General features: G+C 33.2%; 1 protein-coding gene across 1 annotated transcript in view; it reads right to left on the bottom strand.

Moving 5' to 3' along the window:
• Window positions 1-13,474, bottom strand: part of LOC123673954 (tryptophan 5-hydroxylase 1) — a 34,472-nt gene extending 20,998 nt beyond the window's left edge. Inside the window, exons 1-4 of the mRNA XM_045608736.1 lie at window positions 13,018-13,474; window positions 6,708-7,041; window positions 3,852-4,017; window positions 3,215-3,265 (exon numbers count right to left, since the gene is read on the bottom strand). Coding sequence (XP_045464692.1) covers window positions 3,215-3,265; window positions 3,852-4,017; window positions 6,708-7,041; window positions 13,018-13,119 — 653 coding nt within the window. The 5' untranslated portion in view covers window positions 13,120-13,474. The remainder of the gene's footprint in view (window positions 1-3,214; window positions 3,266-3,851; window positions 4,018-6,707; window positions 7,042-13,017) is intronic.
• Window positions 13,475-19,086: the final 5,612 nt, after the last annotated feature.

Raw genomic sequence — 19,086 nt, 5'->3', positions numbered from 1 at the left:
TGTTGGCGACGATAAGCCGTACGTGTGAAAGTAGCAATAAATTTGAGTAGGTATCAGAATATATTTTACGTCTGCCACCAATTATTACGGTGATAAATGAGAAGCTACTAAGTGATTCTCTTTATGGGCTTTCCTTTAATCGACTAGCAAATTCCCTACTTATTTTTATTGCTGCTATTAACGATTCGCAGGTCTTACTCGAGTTTTCAAATAAGATGACGCAAGCAAAATGTATCTAATTCAACATTCACTAGAAGAACTAACTGCAGGCTCATAAAAATTTCAGTGGAAAAACTTAGCCAATGGATTATTTATGCAATTTCAAACAAAGTATAATATTCAATTACAATATATTCCCAATAAAACGGATATGAAATGAGGTTATTCCAACTTCCGCATTTATATTATAACTTTATGTCGATCAGCTTATTTAAGTTACAACTATAATTTTTTATCGTCACATATTATGGATACCCAACTAAATTAATGAAATAAAATTTTCCATATTATGCCACGGCTACACCTCACATTTGAAAAAGATTTTAAAGTATGTATAAGTGAAGCAGTGACGGAAATTTTGAAATCTCGTTCATTCATGCAAAAATTGCACCCTTGTAGACCACATAACTGTATACAGGGTGAGGGAGGGTCAACAGTGCTCGATCGGTCGATAAATTTTGTAAATGTTGTGCTAGGAGTATTATTTGAATTTTGGCGGAATCGCATAAGCTAAACCAGGAAAAAACCCAGTGTTTTTCAAATGTGGGATGCTAAATTTTTGAGAACTCATTCTGTCAACCGATCACTTGATCATTTCGTCGCAATGTTTGTAATTTTCGAATTTTGAACCACGAATGGTCACAAACGATAAGGTTCGACTCACCATCAAATTTGTATATGTCTATCCGCTTGTACGTCCGTTTACTGTTATTTTCGAACGGAAGGATCTGAAAATTTGAAATTTTTAAGGTAGGTTTGAATCTCGAATGCAGCGGTTAATGACGTAAATGGTTAAAATCCGATTAGGAGAATGACAATTCAAAGCATCATGTAAAATTTTGGGGATCGCGTGAAAATTACCAAATAATTCCTTGCAGAAAATACCGACGAAATTGAAATTCTGTGGTATGTGTGAAACACCAATTTGAAGCTCCGTGAAAAATTTTGAGCTAATTGCTTCATCAGAACAGTGGAAATTTCAAGAGTAATATTGGAAAAATACTGCATAATAAATATTAAATATTCCCGAGACTACAGATCCTATCAGGTTGGGCTATTGCCCGTGTTTCAGAATTATGTGTTGGTAGCTTCACCAGATCCATGAAAATTACTCAATATTTTCGTGACCACAGAACCACACAGTGCTTTTGGGTACTTTTGAATGAAAAATTCGAGCAGAATATAAAAAAAAAATAAGAACTGAACTTCTGAGTGTTCGTTCATTGATTCTACAATTGATATCAATAATTCGTTTTTGGATTTACATGGTGAGCCAATAGTGCTCGATCTGTTTTAGGATGGGAGAATATATTATTTATGACTATATAGGCTAATCCGAAAGTGGGTCAACACGATATAACCCTGTTTTGTTAAAAATTAAAATGATCAATTTTTATATCCTATTTTGAAACTGAATTTGAAGGATGGATTCGTTATCAGCGAGTTCAACTTTATCGTTTGCGACCATTCGCGGCTCAAAATTTGGAAATTGATATAGGTAGTGATTAGTTCGGTGAACGAACGTTCAATGAGTAAAAGAAATATTTACACATTGCATTTGCTAGAAATGTTATATAATATAGTTTTTGGAAGCTATATTTCCAGAATCATATCGTTCAAATGATAGATTAAGCGGGAAATATAGGTACCGGGTTTTTCACCATAATTTGACCCCCCCTTTAACTTTGTTACTGAAAGAGGTACAAAAAAATGTTTTCCACAAAACTTTCACGAAATCGACTAATGTTTTTTAAAATGATTTCACAAAACGAAATATATACAGAGTGGGCCACATATTGATAGCATCTTCATTTTTTCAAATGTATATTTTTCTATATTTGACTAGCTCTTTTTCCCCTGATTTCAAATATATAACATATGTTTGGCCTATATCTCTTATTCTGAGTACCACAGAGTTTCAAATTTTAAGAACCACCTAGCATGCTCAGTAATCAGTTTTCAAGTGGTAGGCTGCGATAACTCAAAATGCTCTTTTTTGAGTTATCTCGTACGAAACGATATGACATATAGTCAAATTGCCAACTCAAAAAAGATCATTTTGACTTTTGAGTTATCGCAGCCTACCACTTGAAAACTGCCAGCTTGCATGCCAGGTGGTTCTTAAAATTTGAAACTCTGTGGTACTCAGAATAAGAGAGATAGGCCAAACATATGTTATATATTTGAAATCAGGGGAAAAAGAGCTTTTCAAATATAGAAAAATATACAGGGTGTTCTATTTGAAAAAATGACGTTGCTATCAATATGTGGCCCACTCTGTATATATTTCGCTTTGTGAAATCTTTTAAAAAACATTAGTCGATTTCGTGAAACTTTTGTAGAAAACATTTTTTTGTACCTCTTTTAGTAACAAAGTTGAAGGGAGGGTCAAATTATGGTGAAAACCCGGTACATATTGATTCTTACGTAGAGGTTTAGTGTGGTGGTTTTGGCGACTAGCGGGGGTTCATTGAACATTGGTTAAATCTGGAGATCGCGGAGGCCACTGAAGCTGCTCTTGCTGAAATAAAGACTAGGAACTTCTCCTGGAAAATAGTTCGTGAACGTATAGCACCATCTGTCGAAATCAGAAGCTTTTTGGATCGTGCCATCCACTGAATTCCTCGATTTTTTGGTAGAGAAATTTTCCAAAATATCACAGTAATGGCAGAGTTGAGAGAAGCGGTGATTCTGGTTTTTAACGTTCAAAAAGATCAAAAGGAGCTAACTTAATTAATACAAGAATCCATTCAGAGGACGTAGAAAATACTTTGAAGTTGATGATTCAGATAGTTTGTTGTTGCTGAAAATTTCTTCACTCTTCGCCGGAGCTTGGTTATCGTACATCTCTATAATGGAGCGAAATATATTGTTAACATTCTTTCTCGAATCACTCGAATAATCTATTGTTGAATCTGAGTGTACCTATATTAAAATTCTCTTCATTCAATTTTTTATTTTATTTATTTCAATAATGTGAAAACATTCAGCTTACCATGTTCTTATTTCTTCATCCGTATATTTAACTGTAGGGATTGGCTGTCCACTATTGAACAAAAAAATTATTGTAAAAACTAAAATGAAATATTTGCAGTCTAAGAACAGTGTGAAATTATTTTCAAGATATACATCCTCTAGTAGAACGATCCTCGCGAAATTTTGCATAAACCCTTGTATCGTTATTGTATACAATAACGGTACAACGATTTGATGAGACTTAGTATAATATACTAAACTGAGTTTTGTCAAATCGATATGTCCCGAGTAAAAAGAGGGAAAACAAAATTTCAGATGACTATAATTACGAAACCTTTGAGAATTTTCATCTTATCAATAAATCTGATGAGAGATGTGTGATGTGTATAAGCTGTGTTCAGACAAAACAAAAATTTTTATCTTGACAACAACAGTCATAAGTCAATCTATGCTAAAACGGCAAAAAATGGAAATAATTTCAACAAAATGGTAGTTTCAGCACCTTAAACCATTATAGTTTATTATTCATTCTTCCCAGAGTGTGTATTAATTAATCAATCGAATGTAAATCAATAAGAATTATTTCTTCCATTTTTTCTTCCTTCATTCGATTTCATTCAATAATAATTTTTACAAAAATTGTGGAGGAAACTTACTACTTATGGTTATTTGCTATTTTTGCGAAATGTTCCCTTCGTTCTCTATAAACTGGATCTTTGAACCCTGGATGATCGGCATCTAGAGCTGATCCATACCGCAGAACATTCTGAGCCAAGTCTATATCTTGAATACGTTTCGGAAACCATGGAGCATCCTCAAAATCTGAGAAGAAGATTAAATTGCAATGGTAATTATGTTCCTTCATTCATCAGGAGTTGATAACTTATAAAAGATTTGAATAAAATTGTTTGAAGCAACAGATGTTCAGCTAATAGATGAAGGTGTGCGAATAAATTTTTATTTCAAATGGAAAACTCATTGAACTTAAGTATAATCAGATCCTATTTTGTACTACAAGGTGTATATGAGTTTTGAAAAAATTTGTTCGTTCTAATGGAAAATTTATTATCAAAATATTTACTTTATTGTTATTTTATCGCACATTTTGAAATTTAAATGAAATATTTATATCCCAAAACTCTGCAAATGATTTACTGAAGAGTCATACAGTGTACAGGGTGTTTCATAATATATGCGCAGGATTTCAGGATGTGATAGCTAGTCTAAAAATATAAAAGAAAGTTTTCACTTACCCTCTAAAATGCACCATTTTCGAGTTGTTGGAATTGAAAAACGTGGTCTTTACTGTCAACCTTTTTTTTTGAACGTCAAAAATTACAAATTAACAATTTAAATTTATTTTATGAAGAACAGAATAATGCTAGCGATAGCTATTCCGGAAATATTCGCAAAAAACTATTTCCTATTCAATTTCAACATCCTGTGCAAATGGTGCATTTTAGGGGGTAAGTTAATAAATACTTTTCTTCATATTTTTGGACGAGCTATCACATCCTGCATATATTATGAAACACCCTATATATAGAATAACAATATTTCAAGCTTCGTTCGAAATTTCGTTTTGATAGCGTCATCAATACCATAGAAAATTCAAGCAGAATATCGTAAAACTGAAGAAAGCACTGATTGTCAGAACATATAGAGTGCTCGTCATTCATGCGCCATTTACATACTTAGATATACGCACCTATATGCAGTTTTCTGATCTCCAGAGTCACAATTAACGCTTGAATGAATGACGATCAGCCAAAAGCTCCTGACTTTACATCAGGGCTCTCCTCCTTTTTACTTGTCATGACATAGTATGTCATATTTAAGATGCATAGAAAACCTGGTGTGTCTACTTATACCTGCAAAACTTTCAGACAAAACGGGAGATTTTTCGGATTTATACCTACTTGATTTCGAGAGATCACGGTCTGTTTCAGATGGCGCATACATCGTTTACATTTGACATTTCTCTCAATTCTCGACTCTTGTGAACCAAGGCCAAGGGCGTAGATCTTTTTTTTCTTGAGGAAAGATAATCGAAAAAAAAATTTTTGACGACAACTTTTATTCATATCTGTAATGTTAGAAAAAGAAGTTTGATAATGAAGTTTGAACCAAATTACTCGAAATAATTTTTGTTGTCACTAATTCGGTTGTTCTTACCTTATACTGGGTGTTCTCAAATAAGAGTTACGAAGGAAAATGAGAAATTACTTGGATAATTTTGAGAAAAAAAAGTTTCATGAATATGAGCCCACAAACGCTTTGCTTTCAATATACAGGTTGTTTCTAGTGTGTCGTACAGTTTATCAAATATATATTAATCTTCGCTACAGATTAGGCAAAAAATACCAAAACTTATAATTAATGCATTCATTAGAGCTTACTAGCTGGATCTTTATAATAATTTGGATTTTCCTGAGGGTTACTAGAGATTTTTTCTCGAAATCGATAGCAGATACGACAAAACTATAACAAACCAAAAAGTAAAGTACTGGACCAGAGTTTTTTTCTACATTTTTCTAAACTAACAGCCATTCACGAAAATATAGTTTTGGAGGAAGGAAGCAGGCATCTTTCCAGAAAATACATCACCCTGTAGATTTGCATTCAAAATTAGCATATCACATGGTGAAAACTTTAAACTGGAATATCTATGGCCAACTCATATTAAATATCTTGTGAAGGGAAGGTTATACGAGAAAAAAACTTAAACTTTAACACATATATCTCAAAATAAAATGTTTGGGGACTCATGTTATAGGACTTTTTTTCTTAAAATGATCCGGAAATCTGTCATTTTCATTTGTATCTCCAATTTAGCAACACCGTGTAATTAACCCCAGTATCCCCCTATTTGTACGCTCTTGTCGTGAACTTTGAGTATAGAACAATAATATTTATATTCTATGGTCTGTCATTATATTCCATTCATTTGAGTAAAAATTCGATATGAACTGAATTGTAATTTATTGTGAATGTTTGCAGTGTATAAAATCAGTATTTCCTTTTTAAACGGCACCAGGCAGATGCGGGAATTCGAAAAATTTTAAAGAGCGCCACCTTACAGCACTCTGTTGAAGCAGACCACCAAAGCAACAGGTGGGTCTCTCAAAAAGTCTGAAACAAAATCGAATCAGTAAACACACCAGGTATTCTATGCATCTTAGTCATATTCTATTTGTATTCGAGGTAGCCATGTCAGGTAGTTGATAAAATTGATTTACGAAGATTTCCGTCCCAAAAGCGAAACCTAATCTGAATTAAATATTAATTTTTCTTCCAGAAAACCCTATGTTTATATTTCGTTTGGCTAAAACGCTAAAACTATTTTATAGAAAGTAAAATTATACAGATCCCCACTAACAAATGCGCATATATTCATCTATGACACGAGACCACCGAGTATCTGGACCCTACTTGCATAAACATCGACTTCCCACTCACACCACAGATGGAATCTCGTTAACCCGAATTCTAACCTACAAAACCCCACTCACCAAAACTGGCCGTTGCTGAAATTGGAATCGGTGGTGAAAACTCATTCTCCTTCTTCTGATAGGACCCTATAACCATCGTCTGCACCTCCCTACGTAGTAGAACGCCAACCTGTTGAAGCTGATGCATATCGCACTCGATATCGACGAAGAAGTCGGACTCATTTTCACTCGTGTTTGAGGGACGAGACTCAATGTGGAGGAGGTTGATTCCCAGGTCGTGGAACGCCTGAAGAGCCCTCACCAGGCCGCCTACTTGATTTTTCAGCGAGAATATAATGGATATTCTCTCCAGTTCTTTGGAGGTCTGTTTGGTTTTCTCCTCATTCAGAGGGGGCTAGAACGGAAGGGAGGAATTGAATTACACCCCAAATCGGGAATCTATTGTGTGAATCACTTCTCGATACGGTTACTAAGTGAATTTCGGCGTCCAATGAATCTTGAGAATTCTATGACTATTAGCTCATTCAGAAGAGAATCTTTTTACTTTTTTAGGGGAAACACTTCAATTGGAAGTTTAACTTCATGCGAACTCAAATTGATTGACCGTTTACAAGGTAGGTAATGTTGAGAAAATTTCCTCTTTTTTTAAAGATGTTGCTATTTTAATTCGCCTCATTTCGGAAGTTATAATGACACGTTGGTGATGACAGATCAACCGGGTGAATTTTTCAAGTTCAATCAACCAGTTGAAACTCTCGAAAAGGAAACAATTTATGGAAAAATGTTTCGAATAAAAAGTTGATGGTTTGAAGGGGGAAGACCAATAATTCTACAACTTTAGTGTTAACTTTGAAGTTTTAAATGGGAACTCGAGCTTTTCACTCGAGAAAAATACGTTTTAGAATTTTTCAAACATCTTGAACAGCAACCAAGATACATACAGGATGAGTCCAAAATGTGTACCGAGCTTTCTGGGGGTGATATTACATTGAAAAATAAGTATCATTGTTGAATGAATTTATGCTCCAAAATGAATATCAAGGGAGATCTAATTTTCTAAAGTTGATAAAAATATAAAAATTTCTCCGCATATCTTCTAAACGGTGGATGCCACCAATTTGAAATTTCGTGCATAAATGTATGTTGTTAAAATACATTCTTTTATTATACTTCTACATTTCTGATATTGTTATAAAGGGTGTTTTTAGGGGGCGAGTCATGATTTTTTTGGAACATCAACTTCTATACCTAGTTATCGATGAATCTCGCGATGAATGAATCTGCTGACATCATGTGACTACAAAAACTCAAATATCTTGAAAACGGTTCAATTTTTTGTATTGGGATAAGAGTATCTTTTTCATGTAATTTTCTTCGCTCCATCGAATGCTTCTATTTTTTCACCAAAACGAATACAACGAAAGAAGTTGTCCCAAAAAAAAATCATGACTCACCCTCTAAAAACATCATTATAACAATATCAGAAATATAAAAGTGTAATTAACATTTTTATTCAACAACATACATTTATGCATGGAATTTCAATCTGGTGGCATTCACCGTTAAGAAGTTAAGCGGAGATATTTTTTCAATTTTTTCAACTGGAAGAATATATCTCCCTTCATATGCATTTTGGGATATAAGTTTATTCATCAAACTATACTTATTTTTTGAACATTCTGTACACAAGATATTTATGATCTGATTTCTGATATCTTATAATTTCGAGAGACAAAAGATCGTGGGTCCATGAAGATTGTTATTATCTTCTTATTATATGCTCGCTGTGCATCCTGTATTGTCATTGAGTATTTTGTTCAGCTGTTCCGAATACATTGTAAGGGATATTAAATCAATTTACCGAAAGAGAAAAACTGGGTCTTGTTTTGTATGATTTTTTCGTTTGGAGTTACCTGAAAGAAGAAGTTTATCAGTGCCTACTACTCGAAAAGATATGATAGTGGGCTTCCGTAAGGCCTGTTCCCAAATTTTACCAGAACAACTATCGGCTTTTATAGATTTATTTGAAGCGCGAATGGATAAACACGTCGAAGGTCACCATTTTTAAAATTGAATTGATATTTACACCTATTATATTTTCTGGTATAATTACTTCATTATCTTCTCTAATTACCATTTTTCCGCGGATCCTTTTCATAGGTAAAATAGTTATTTTAGTAATAAATTGTCCAATTATTCGACATTCGTTGAAACAATGGAAAACGTTCTGCGCATCAAGATAGATGGCTGATGGCTTGAAGGAGATTTCTACTAGATTCCAAATAAAGAGAGAGTCATTTGATCGATATTATCTTTTTATTTCAGTTGATTTTTAATAAATGGTATTTATTTGAAACCAAACACAACAAGAACAAATAATTTCGCAATTTCCAAATGATCAATGAAAATACATGTACCTACTGAACACAGCAGCAACAAGCAATTCAGCACAAAACCTCAGAATTTGAAGTGAATGATTGATGGAATGGATAAGTACATTACCACAGTTCGAACCTCAGAGTAATAAACATAGATAGAGGGAGCATATCTCATTTTCAGTAAGTAAATTTTATCCCCCAACATAAACTATCAAATTCGACATGAAGCGCGCGGAAATGAAAACATATCAATGATACAATATTTCACTCAATTCGCGAGTGTCTCCACAAAGAACGCACTTCTTATGTCCCATAGTGAATCAACGTTTCATATCAACTCAAAATGCATTAAAAAAAATACCTGGATATATCATAAATTCAGAAAACAAACTTCAAGCGCGCCAAACGACGTGAAAAAACCGATGACACTAGGAGAGCAAAAGTTGCCAAACCTTGGCTTTCAGCAGGTAGATACAGAAAATAATAAATATTCTCCCTATTATGAATTCGACAATTAGGAAAAATATCGGATTCCAAATATTCAAATTTGCATATTTAATCGGAAATCACGCATATAAATATATTTCATCCATAATAATATACATTCATAAAGATATAGTAATCTTGTGGATTTGAAAATATATCACAATCCGACAACGTAATCTAACCATGTTGGGGACTTCAATCAGTCAATAACTTATAATATCTATATTCATTACTCTATGGTTCAGACGGAAAATTTAAATTCGATTGGAGAGCCATTTGTGCAGAGCAAAACTTTTCTATTTTTTGCCTTACAAAACGAATCTACCATTAAAAACAAAAATTCCCATATTAAATTTCAAAGTTGGCCAAAGTGTTCATGGTTCAAAAAGATGAGAGACTGGACTGGTCTAAGTTCAGAATCAGTGCTAAGGACACAAGACCGATAACGATTTGCCAAAATGGTAGCCAATCTTCTATAAAAAGGTGGCAATTGTAATAAAATTTTTTGGATCCCATAAAAACACTGATATCTAAAAGAAAGAAAAGGAAATGTTAGAATGTATTCCATATAAACAATTCAAATTTTGAATATCTTCCACATGAAAGTCATTATTACTCTCTTATGATTAAAATAAACAACATTTGCTTTCAATCTGAATAAAGTACGGAAAACTTAAGGACTTAGTTGATTGGTGAAAATATAAAACTACAACAGAATTATATCTAAAATTCAACTTCCTTTACTTGAAAAGACATCTCAACTGACTTGTTCCATTATAACTGTAGAAAGTATCGAAATAAAGAGAAATTGAAGTGTCTTCACTCTTGAACGTGTTTTATCCAACATGAGGGCAATTTTCCTTTTGTTTCAATATAACGTGCTGCATTCGTAAAATTTCGAATCAAGAAGCTCAAAAACACAAATGAAGATGATTAAAGGATGAATATTCGATATTTCATCAGATTTATTCAAACATACATGCATTCAATAATAATATATTTTGATTTATCATTATTGAATGTATATATGTTCAAATAAATCAGGCAAGAAATCAAGAAAATAATAAAATTAATTTCAATAGCGGTGCATTCGCCAGTTTGTATCAAATGAACCTATTTTAGGTGATGTAATTGTACAACGCCCAAAATAGACATATATTTGATACAAATTGGCGAATGCGCAACTATTGGAATTAGTTTATTTTCTTGATTTGTTGCCTTTGAAATTCATGAATCCATTTTCCAACTCATGAGCATCAGTAAGGTTTAGCAAAAAAATTTTGTCACTGAGAAGAGCTCTGGTCGGCTTGATAGATTTGATTTTCAGTTTTATTTCAAATAATAAAACTTGGATGTCGTTCGACATTCGTTTGAGACCATGAAATTTCCATTGTTAACGTTTCAGCCTTCTGTCATGTGTCATTCAACATTTTTTTTATGAAAGCTATTTATTATGAAATTAGGAGTATCATATCATCTACTGAATAGGTAATGAATATTTTTTCACACAAAACTGTACAAATTGAGTAAACAGTTGATGAATTGAATAACTGAATTAACATAAAGACAGACGTACGTTCCGGATGTTGGTACTTTTTATTGCATTTTTTCCTTATCAGTGTCTTTTAGTTCAAAAAACCACTGAATTCACAAACTTTAAACTTGTTTATATTCATTTCTCTAACTTGGATTCGAAAAAACCTAGGGCTAACTGAAATAAACGTTTCTCTTGTAGGTATTGCAGAGATAGAAATCTTAACAGATAGTCAACAGGTTACGAATGCAAGTTGATGAAATGAATTTATAAGTTGTAAGATTGTAAATTCAGTAAGTTTTTTCAATACTGATGAGGAAAAATTGCATAAAAATACCAAAAATTTAGAAAAATACCGTCTGTCATCATATTAATTAAGTTAATGAATTTTTAGCCGTTTGCTCAATTTGTGAAGTTTTTGATAATTTATTTTCGTTTTCGTTGGTTTTAATATTTTATCAACTATTATTCCTAGACAAAAAGTATATATCAGAAATATTTATCAGATAGTGAAGGTTTCGGCATAAAGATGTCATAATTTTGATATTTATATCATATTATTATTATAATAATGATGGACTGTCGTATCTTAGTAATTTCTCTGGAAATCTATGAACTCAAAATTAATATCTATAAATTTAGGAGGTTGAGTATTCAATTCACAAAAAATTTCAAAAAATATTTAATTCGTCAAATAATAAAATGGTGAGCGTCAGATGATTCTAAAGAGAATATTTTTTTCAAACGAAGCTTTAAATCAATATATACAATAAGTGATGAAATTTTGAATAATAATTTTGAAATGGAAATAATTTTAAATTTCTATGAAAATTGAAATTTACTACAATTGTTACCAACATCAAATGTCAATACAACGACAAAAACTAAAGTGTGAACCAACTGTACAAATGGATATGCTTAGATTTTGTCTGTTTTCCTTATTTTGTCGGTGTGTATACAGCGTGTTTCCAAATTAGAAGTTAACCTTGGAGGATGTGTAAGTATGGCTCATTTGCTGTGGTTTGAGCCATATTTAGTGATATCTAAAAATCAACTATTAACGAGATATATGAGTACTTGTGTTTTTTGAAAGATTTCTCACCTTACTTCATTTTTCATCACTTTTTTCTCCGTTGACCAAATTTAATTATAATTTTGGATTATTCCGAATCTAACACCTCAAGAATACACGAAGTAGCGAGAATTTTGAGGGTAAATTTCAGGCGGAAAGTACCAACTGAAGAAATAAGAAACAGGGCATAGGCTTGTGTAAGGATTGGTGGAGGTCATTTCAAACATAATTTATAAATACATTTTATACTGAAATTTTGAATTTGCTTGTAATGAAAAATATTTAAGTATTTACTTTCTTTTCTTTGCTTCTTTCCCCTTTCAAATCAAAATCTGCTGAAACAAAAGTAGTGCCCGCATTCTAACGAGAACTTTTTTAGGAAATAAAGAAGGAATTTGGCAAGTTTTTGAAAGAATTTTGTGAAATATAAATTGTGTATTCCCTAAGTTTTAGGCAAATTTATATTAGAAATTTACTATTCTCATCTTCATATACCAACTTTCAAATCATACTAATTCTTATTCAACTTTTTTCTTAAATATCAAATCCTTTTCTGATGAAAATAATCTAAAAATCGTTCAAACTTGTTCAACGTGGAAAAAGATAACGAAAAATGAAGTAAGGTGAGAATTTTTTTAGAAAACACAAGAACTCAAATATCTCAGAAACTGTTTATTTTCGGTTATCAATAAATATGGCTCAATCAACAGCAAATGAGTGATACTAACACCTCCTTCAAGGTTCAAGTCTAATTTGGAAACACCCTGTATAATGAAGAGAACATTTTTTCAACAAAGTATTAACACAGTAACAATATTACAACAGTTACAGTATTACGACACCAAAAAATACAATGAAATTTACAGAAGTGGTATACTAAAGTGAAAGGTAAGAACTCACCTTATCCAAAGCCTTCTGGATAGGAACCTCATTCTTGGTGTCCCAATTTTCGCCACTTCGGTAGAGCCACAGGCCAAGCAGAGGTTTACCAGAAGCGCTCATGCTGCAATGTTTCAAACGAAAGACTGTCAGGTCTGAAGAGAGTTACTCAAGCGAGTCCGTCTTTTGTAGTCCAACATCCCTTGCGCAGGCACTAGGTCTGATTGGCAGAATCAGGGATTTATAGCGATTCATGAATTTATCCCACGTTCTACTGGTTTCGGGACATTAAATCTATTGAAACTCTCGGAAGAGCGATAACGCTGTTCTATACATGAAGGTTTATGCTCGAAATGACGAGCAAATTCTATTTCGAGACACTAAATTAACGATTGTTGAACATTTCCGCTGCACATCCGGAAAATTCGATTAGCCAAAGTTTCCCATCTTCCCAAATTTTATTTCGTTAGGTTGACATCCCTGCCTGCCGGAGTTTGGGGCTTTACAGCTCGCGTGCAGTGTGGAACTTGTTGATTCGAGATTCTGCCAGCTCTGTTGAATGACAGAGTCGATAGTATTGAAATAATAATCCATTGGTCACATTATTCACATTTATTTGATTAAGATAACAAATTTGAGGAAAACACTGAGTTGACGTCAGGAGCTTTTGAACTCGCGTTCTTTCATGCGATTATTGGAGACCTCAAATCTTATTTATGGTTTATACGATATTTATGAAATTTATGATGACATTATTGTCGATTAGTTCAACCAGGTGAGGAGTTACAATGATTCTTTGAGATCTGAGCATCCTCTAACAATTTGATATAGACATTTGGGCGGTTATTTTCCTCACAGGGTGAGTCAAAAATGTGTACCGAGCTTACAAGGGATGAAAGTACATTGAAAAATAAGTATAGATCGATGAATCAACTTATGGCCCAAAATGCTCATTAAAGAAAATATATCCTTCCAAAGTTGATAAAAATTAAAAAAATTTCTCCGCATAACTCTAAACAGGGAATGCTACCAGACTGAAATTTCATGATGCATAAATGTATGTTGTTAAAATACATTTCTCATTATACTTCTACATTTATGACATTGTGATAAAGGGTGTTTTTAGAGGGTGAGTCATGATTTATTTCGGACAACTTCTTTCGTTGAATTCGGTTTGTTGAAAAAATAGAAGCATTCGATGGAGCGAAGGAAATAACATGAAGAAGGTACTCATCGAAATGCGAAAAATTGAACCGTTTTTGAGATATTTGAGTTTTTGTATTCACATGATGTCAGCAGATTCATTCATCGCGAGATTCATAAATAACAATAATTTAGCACCATTTACAATTCTGTTCTCAATTTTGTCGATGACCTTCCTGTGCCATTGATGAACATTAAATACATAACAATAAGTCTTCACTTACAAGGTTTGGATACAAATAAAAGTTAGAAATAGTTTTTAGTAGCAGGAAATTTTTTTAGTTTTATCTACTTTGAAAGGATATATCTCCCTTAATATGGATTTTGGGCCATAAGTTATTCATATACTATACCTATTTTTCAATGAAATATCGCCCCCAGAAAGCTCGGTACACATTTTTGACTCACCCTTTATATGAACCAAATTTCAAACATTTATATCTATCTATTATTAATATTATGAATTGCCTATGGTTTTAGTTGGGCGATCAAGATGAAATTTGCACATAGCTTGAAATCGTTATTTTATATTCATATACAAAAATTCCGCTCGGTTGTAGGTATCTGTTATCTTATGAAGAAGTACTTAGTAAGTTTCGTAAAAAATTGTCTTCTCATACTCGAACATTATTAAACCCATGAACATTTGGACTTGACGTCGACTGTTTTCACAAATGTGGTAAGGTTAATGGTTATGACAGAAAATTTAATCCAAAGTAAGTTGCACCAATAATAAAGCACGAAGAAGCAATTTAATTTTTATCGAATCGATTTAAGAGGACTGAAATGAAATGAAACCTATTACAATTCATAGATAAAACGATAGGTATACAGGGACTAACTTCAATAAATTCTGAACATTTTGCTGGGGAGCTAAATTGTATAGGGGCGCATAGTCAGTTAATAAAACAAGAGATATTAAATTTCCTATGTAAAGGTAAAGCATGAAATTAATATAGATACATATACCTACAGGGTGTTTCACGAATGATTGTACAGGCTTTCAGGGCAGATGCAGGACATTTTGGTGAGTCTGAATCAGTTCGAAACATGTCCTAACTATATTAGTTTGAGAGATACAGGCTGTTTTATGTATTTCATCAAAAACTTTCAATCGGCATAACGTTTGATCGCCTGCATGGATCTTTATGAAAATTTGAGGAAATGATTATAGGCCAATTCCTCATATTTTCACCTGATGACTTGTCGATAGCGCAGGTCCAGACTGAGGAGATTATATTCTTTATTCCACATCTTGTAAAACACCCTCTACATCGAATCTTCGAAAAGTGAAATTTTCCTCAGAATCTAAAATAAATACTCTTTCAAACAAGCTCATTTGACATAATGGCACACTTCGCATCAATATTTTATGAGCTATTGAATATCTATATATAGTCAGAAGACTCATGAGTCTTCTGACTATCAACTCGAAATTTCACATGACGCATGAGATCGTTATTTTATTTACTTGAAACTGAATCAGATCGTTGTCACAGAAACATTTTTTTCTGGTTATGATGACGTGATCAACATGAAATTTCGCCCGAACCTTGAAATTGTTATTTCACATCTGAATGCTAAATTTCATCACTGATACGTATGATTTCTATATCTATGGTTGTTGCGCATGAATTGAACAGTTGTGCATTTTATAAATCAGTCGAAATTAAGAAATGAACTAGAAAAATACAAAATGTATTGTTCCAAATTGAGTGAATCTGTTTTATATTTAATTGTATAAATCTATCAAAATGTATCTAAATATATAAGATAAAAGATAAGTGGCGACGAGGAAATTGAGAATTTAAATTTGGGGAGTGTTACATCCGATAGCTCAGTAAATGTCAGGAAAATGGACTGTACAGGGGCGGATCCAGACGATGTTTGAGGGGGGGCAATAGAAAGTCATAATAGCGTAAATTTTTGTTGTTACCTACTGGGTCAAGTGTTTTTTTTTTAAAGAAAGATGGATTTTAGTAAATCATATCATATTCAGTTTCCAAAATTTTTGTAGGACAAAAACAAGTTCAAAAAAATTTTTACATATTTCATAAATATATGTAAATTCATTTCATAAGAAAACTCAGGCGCAAGAAAGTATAAGGTGTAGTAAAAAGAAAACCATTATTTTTGCATGAAGAACAAGGCTTCAATAACCGTAGTTAGAATGATCCAATTTGTGCTGTTTCGTTCGATAACTACAGTTCTAAGTTAATAGTTGTGCCAAAAAGTCTTGTTCTATTAACTGACTTTGCGCCCCTACGATTTGGCGCCCCGGCAAAATGTCCGGTATGCCACTCCTGGCGGCGGCCCTGATTGGCCTTCCAGTGCGTGGTGCATCTTTGACATCGAAATTACCGGAACGGAATCGACGAAACTAAAATTGCAAGTGATTGGCTATTACAGTATCAGGTCCAAAAACACTATTTACACTTTCAGCCGCCTGGCTGATATTTTTGTCTTCATCTAAGAAAAACTATACAATATAGCGTATTTCCTTTTTGCTAGTGTCCATCTTTGTGGCGCGCTCAAACTTAACTGAGTCAACTCATCAAAAAACTGTCAAAATGTTTTTGTAGTGCGAAATCTCATCTTTCAAACGCCATATAGTGAAACCCAATCGGACTTGTAGAACACGAAATACAGATAACTAAAGCCATCTATTGAAAAAATAATGAATTCCTTTTTACTGCACCTATTGAATAAAAACATATGATCAAATATTAAAAATTTAATAACAAATTCTAGTCTCCTATTTTTCTGACTAGCATATCTTTGTATAATATTTTAACATTAAGCCTACTGCAAACGGTTCTATGTATATGCATTAATGCCAATACATTCAACATGTCTTCAACCATTCTAGATCATATCCAATCTTTCACCCTTGTGAGTGCCCACGCATATTTTTCGATTGTTCAGGATACATTTTTATATTTATAAGGTCCGCGAGGCGGGGGCCATGGCCCCCATTCGCACCTTCCCCCCCCCCCCCCTATCCGCCTCTGGGACTGTATATGCGAGTGTAAGAAGTTGGATCGACAGGGAAATATTTGATAATGTTGTAAAATAATATTATAAAGATTGCGGTCATCAATGTCACTCACCAAATGGGGCCTCAGGTTAAAGAAAAATCGTCTCTGGTATAAATCTCAGCTCTTTACAGGGCCCCTGGTGCAGGTTGTCAACTTTCTGGTTTCAAAAGCGGTGTAGAAAAAACACTAACGAAATGCACAAGCGAAAAGACAAAAGCAATGAATAATGCAGGTGTTTCAAAAGCGTGAAAATTCAAGAAAATAAAGAGGAAAGTCGAAAGAATTTTCAAAAAAGTCAAGCTTAATTTTAGCGAACTAGGTAAGAATCAATCATCCAATCTATATTGAATCCATATGTAGGTATCTTGCGTTATGGACCGAGTCATCAGTGTTAACATCGCTCGAATTCCATTATTCTCTCTCACACAAACAGGGAAATTCTGAACAAATTAAACAAGAATGTCGACATCAGATATCTGGACATGTGGTCAGTTATCACTACGAGCTACATCAGCAATATTTTCATTTGTTCTTGGACGACTTACACGGATTCGATTCTTCACAACCTTAACTTGTCCCAAAAACTCAAAATCTTCCGCTTTAATTTTGAAAACTATAACTGCAAAATTTTCACAATTTTTGTAGTGAACAATTTTCAATACATTGTTGAAGCGTGAAATGTTCCATTTTTAGTAATAGCATAATAGTAATTATTTGTCGAATGTCAAAAGATAACAGCTTCAAAACTGACAGCTGCCCAGATGATTCCCTATTATCAATATATTGTGGTGATGTTAATGGTCATCATATTATGTATACAGGATGTTTCATTGGGAAACGGAAATACCTCACAGGTGCATAGGGGGCACCAAGGCGGTTCTGGAGATACCCCATTTATTGGGTCTTACTGTCTTCGTAGCCGAGATACAGGGTGTTCTATGAATTTTGCAAGAAAATGTTTAGATCAAAATGGAGGACATTTCGAGCCGTTCTTGTAGTTATTTTTCTAATTTTTTTGTTATTATGTTTTTTTGTTCATAATTGTTTCAAAATATAAGAAATCAGACTAATCAACTAATGCAACTCAATTCTCAATAAATAGAAACTGAAATAGAATACAGCTATAAAAAGGAAAACCAATGTAAAAATGAATAACAAAGTAATGTTGAAATAATAATGGATTCAATATTTTTGATAATTCATTGTTAAAAGTTACTTCAAACCACTTTCAGGTATACAAGTTCTTAAAAACTTCACTTTTACGTTGAAAATTTGTGCAGTAAAACTGTCTGCGCGAAAATTTGAAGTACACTTCTCAGTTTAGTTTTAGTGGTGTTACCGAATATCAAAACAGATTTTTAAAATTCCGATGTACTGGGAGTTTCGAGGATTCAAACTATTCATAATTTTTTGTTAACCCGGATCTGGATTTCAAAGGCGGTTATTGTATGATACGTTTGGGCTCTCAATTAGGAACATATTTCCCAAATATGAAGAAAATATACCAGGTGGTTCGTTTGATATGGCCTCAGAAAGAAACGAGCAAAATTCAAAAAACACCCTGTATCTCGGCTACGAAGATAGTAAGACCCAATAAATGGAGTAGCTCCAGAACCGCCTTGCTGCCACCTATGCACCTGTGAAGTATTTCTGTTTCCCAATGAAACACCCTGTATAACAATTATTACTCCTTCATGGTTTTCTTTTTTTTTGGTTTCAGATTTAATTATAATATTTGTGTCGACAACTTCCGGTAAAGAGGAAGGGTGGAAAAGATTTTATTTGAATGATGTTGTTGTGTTTGTGTGAAGAAGCCCGTCAATATGAATTTATCATCTTATTCTGTGAA

Source organism: Harmonia axyridis, chromosome 2 (assembly GCF_914767665.1).
Source record: "Harmonia axyridis chromosome 2, icHarAxyr1.1, whole genome shotgun sequence".
Taxonomy (NCBI): domain Eukaryota; kingdom Metazoa; phylum Arthropoda; class Insecta; order Coleoptera; family Coccinellidae; genus Harmonia; species Harmonia axyridis.
Note: the sequence above shows the minus strand (reverse complement) of the source record. Positions and strands in the feature narration are given on the sequence as shown.